At 63.3% G+C, this 2517-nt stretch overlaps 1 protein-coding gene across 1 annotated transcript; it reads left to right on the top strand.

The window, feature by feature from the left end:
- Nucleotides 1-211: 211 nt before the first annotated feature.
- MNEG_12423 (hypothetical protein) lies at nt 212-616 on the top strand (the record flags this gene model as incomplete). Its single annotated transcript, XM_014039106.1, has 1 exon — nt 212-616. One exon carries the CDS (start codon nt 212-214, stop codon nt 614-616), a length of 405 nt encoding a protein of 134 aa, XP_013894560.1.
- Between the last annotated feature and the right edge of the window lie 1901 nt (nt 617-2517).

The following is a 2517-nucleotide window of genomic DNA, read 5'->3' as shown; positions in this document are numbered from 1 at the left end:
CACACACACACATGCACAAACACACAACACGCACAACACACACACACACACACACACAACACGCACACACACACACCATCCCCTCAACCCCCCACACGCACGCACGCACGCATGCACGCACGCACGCGCACGCACGCGCACACACACACACACACACACACATCCCAGCCCGCAACGAAACGCTCCCCCCGCCCCCACCGCGCAGACCGTCATGTGCGGCGCCCTCCGCGGCTGCGGCCGACAGCGCGCCGGCTTTGCCATCAACGCCGCCGCCTATTGGGGCTGCGGCATCCCCCTCGCCGCCGCCATGGCGCTGCGGTTCCGCAGGGGCGTCCCCGGCATGTGGATCGGCCTGGCCGCGGGGTCTGTGGTGCAGCTGCTCGCCCTGTCGCTGATCACAGCTCTCCAGGATTGGGAGGGGCAGGTGGAGAGATCTCGGGATCTGGTGCGGTCCCAGTCGAGCATCAGGAGCACGCCCGACCTCGGGGATGGCCCGGCGGGCGGCGGCGGCGGCGGCGGGTGGGGCTGGGGCGGAGGCAAGCGCGGCAGCCGCAGCGGCGGCGGCGGCGGCGGCGGGGGAGGAGGGGAGGAAGCCGAAGAGCCTCTGCTTGCTTGAGGTTGACGAGACGACGGCGTTCCCTTGGCAGCATCTGTCTAGTTTGCTCGGTGGTGGCTGCTGTTTTGTGTACATGTGACGTCATTCCTCGATGTGCTTTGTGTGTTGCTCAAAGGCATTGGGGATTAGCAGGCCTGGCTGCGACTGCCACGCCTCTTCATTCTGGTGGTTCTCCAACCAGCCAGAGATTTTTCAATGGTGGCAAACGGCAGTGGGTTGCCACCCTCCTGTTCGGCACCAAGCGCACCCATCCACCTACGCAAGACCGCCATCGCATGACAGGTGCTTGAGTCATCCCTGGCATACGCTGTGGGGCCTGTAATTTGTAACTCTTCACCAAAATTGTAGAATTCTACAATTTTGGTGAAGAGTAACACGTCGAGCAGGCAACAGGCACGCCCAAGCAAGCCCGTTACATCAGTCCCTGCTGCGGGCGCTCATGTGGTGGCCAGCTGTCCTAACCCCCTGCAGGACCTCACACCCACCCACCCTGGCGCAGATCACGCCAAATTGATGCTGAGAGTGTCGAAGTTGCGTTCCCTCTTGCCCTGCTGCCACCCGGTCACCCAGGGCCCCGCAGCAGGCAGCACACCCAAGGGGGCATGTCACGGCCACCCGCGCCCCGCCCGTGCAGCCCTGCCGCTCATTCTCCTGACTGTAAGTGACTCTTCTGAAACGGCAGTGTCATGTTTGTGTTACAGAGATGTGATATTTGTGTTGCAGAGATGCAGGTGAAGGCGGGGCCCAAAACACAGCCATACGTGCTGTGTTTTGGCGTCTCTACGAGAGCGCTCACCCCTGATTATGCATGCTCTATCGATCAAGCCTGACCACCTTGTTGCTGCCGAGGCCACGGCCTGCCATGCAGACGCGCCGCCGCAGTGGAGCGCAAACAGCAGTACTGAAAGCACCGCCGCGCAGCACCGCCGGCTGTGGGCTCGCAAGGCAGGAGGGGTGTGGGGTTGGGGGCGCAGCGGCCCGGGCGCGAACTCTGCCCCCGCAGCTGCCCCGCCTGTCGCCGTGACGGCGCGTGATCTGGTGCATTACTTGATGCCGAAGATGGTCTTGATGCCGCTGCCGATGCGGCCGAGGCCGGCCTTGATGCGGGGCTGGGTCGCGTGGATGACCCAGCCGATCACGACGCCGATGGCGAGGGCGCGCTGCTCATCGACCCTGACGAGGCGAGTCATGTCTGTTCGCCTGCCGCAGGTGGGAGTTGAATGCGGGGGAGGGCGGGGGTTGAGACAGCGGCAGCAGCGGCGCGCGAGGGGGGTGCGGGCGAGCTCCAGGCGTGACAAGGGGCGGGTGCGGCGTGGCTGGCGAGGGCCGGTGGCCGGCGAGACCAAGCGCAGCAGGCATGCATGAGAGGCGTCGTGAAAGCTGGTTTCTTGAGGACGCTCTGTGTTGCGCTCACCTGACGACAAGCAAGCACGGGGCAGAAGTTGAGCTGCGGTCAGATTCGAAGGTAACGCTCGGTCGTGGTTGATACGGTTGCGGGAACTAATATGTAAGTATGAGCTGCACAAAGCTAAGCCAATGAGATATCCGGGCTGGTTTGGTAACCCGGGTGACATGAACAGAAGCCATGATTCGCATTGTCAGGGTGATGCGCTCCCAGCATTGCAGGCAGGCCAAAGCAGTGGGGCCCAGCGCCCTCCATCCGTGGTGGTCGGCCCCGCAGAAAAACCCCATCTCCCTGCACAGACCCGCTTTCTTGGTGTGCCCGACTCCGAAATATCTTTGCCCGACCACCGCTGACGCAGCGTCCGCGCCGTGCTCATGCCAATTCACACCACCTGTGGCCCATGGCTCGTTGCAGCGCCGGCGTGTCACTCCTCCCACACGACGACCCCTCCATGAAATGCATCATCCATGTAGCCAACAATCATGACAAGCAAGAC

Source organism: Monoraphidium neglectum (genome assembly GCF_000611645.1).
Source record: "Monoraphidium neglectum strain SAG 48.87 unplaced genomic scaffold scaffold03238, whole genome shotgun sequence".
In the NCBI taxonomy this organism is placed as follows: Eukaryota; Viridiplantae; Chlorophyta; class Chlorophyceae; order Sphaeropleales; family Selenastraceae; genus Monoraphidium; species Monoraphidium neglectum.
The sequence above is the reverse complement of the archived record's forward strand: the minus strand, read 5'-3'. Positions and strand labels throughout refer to the sequence as shown.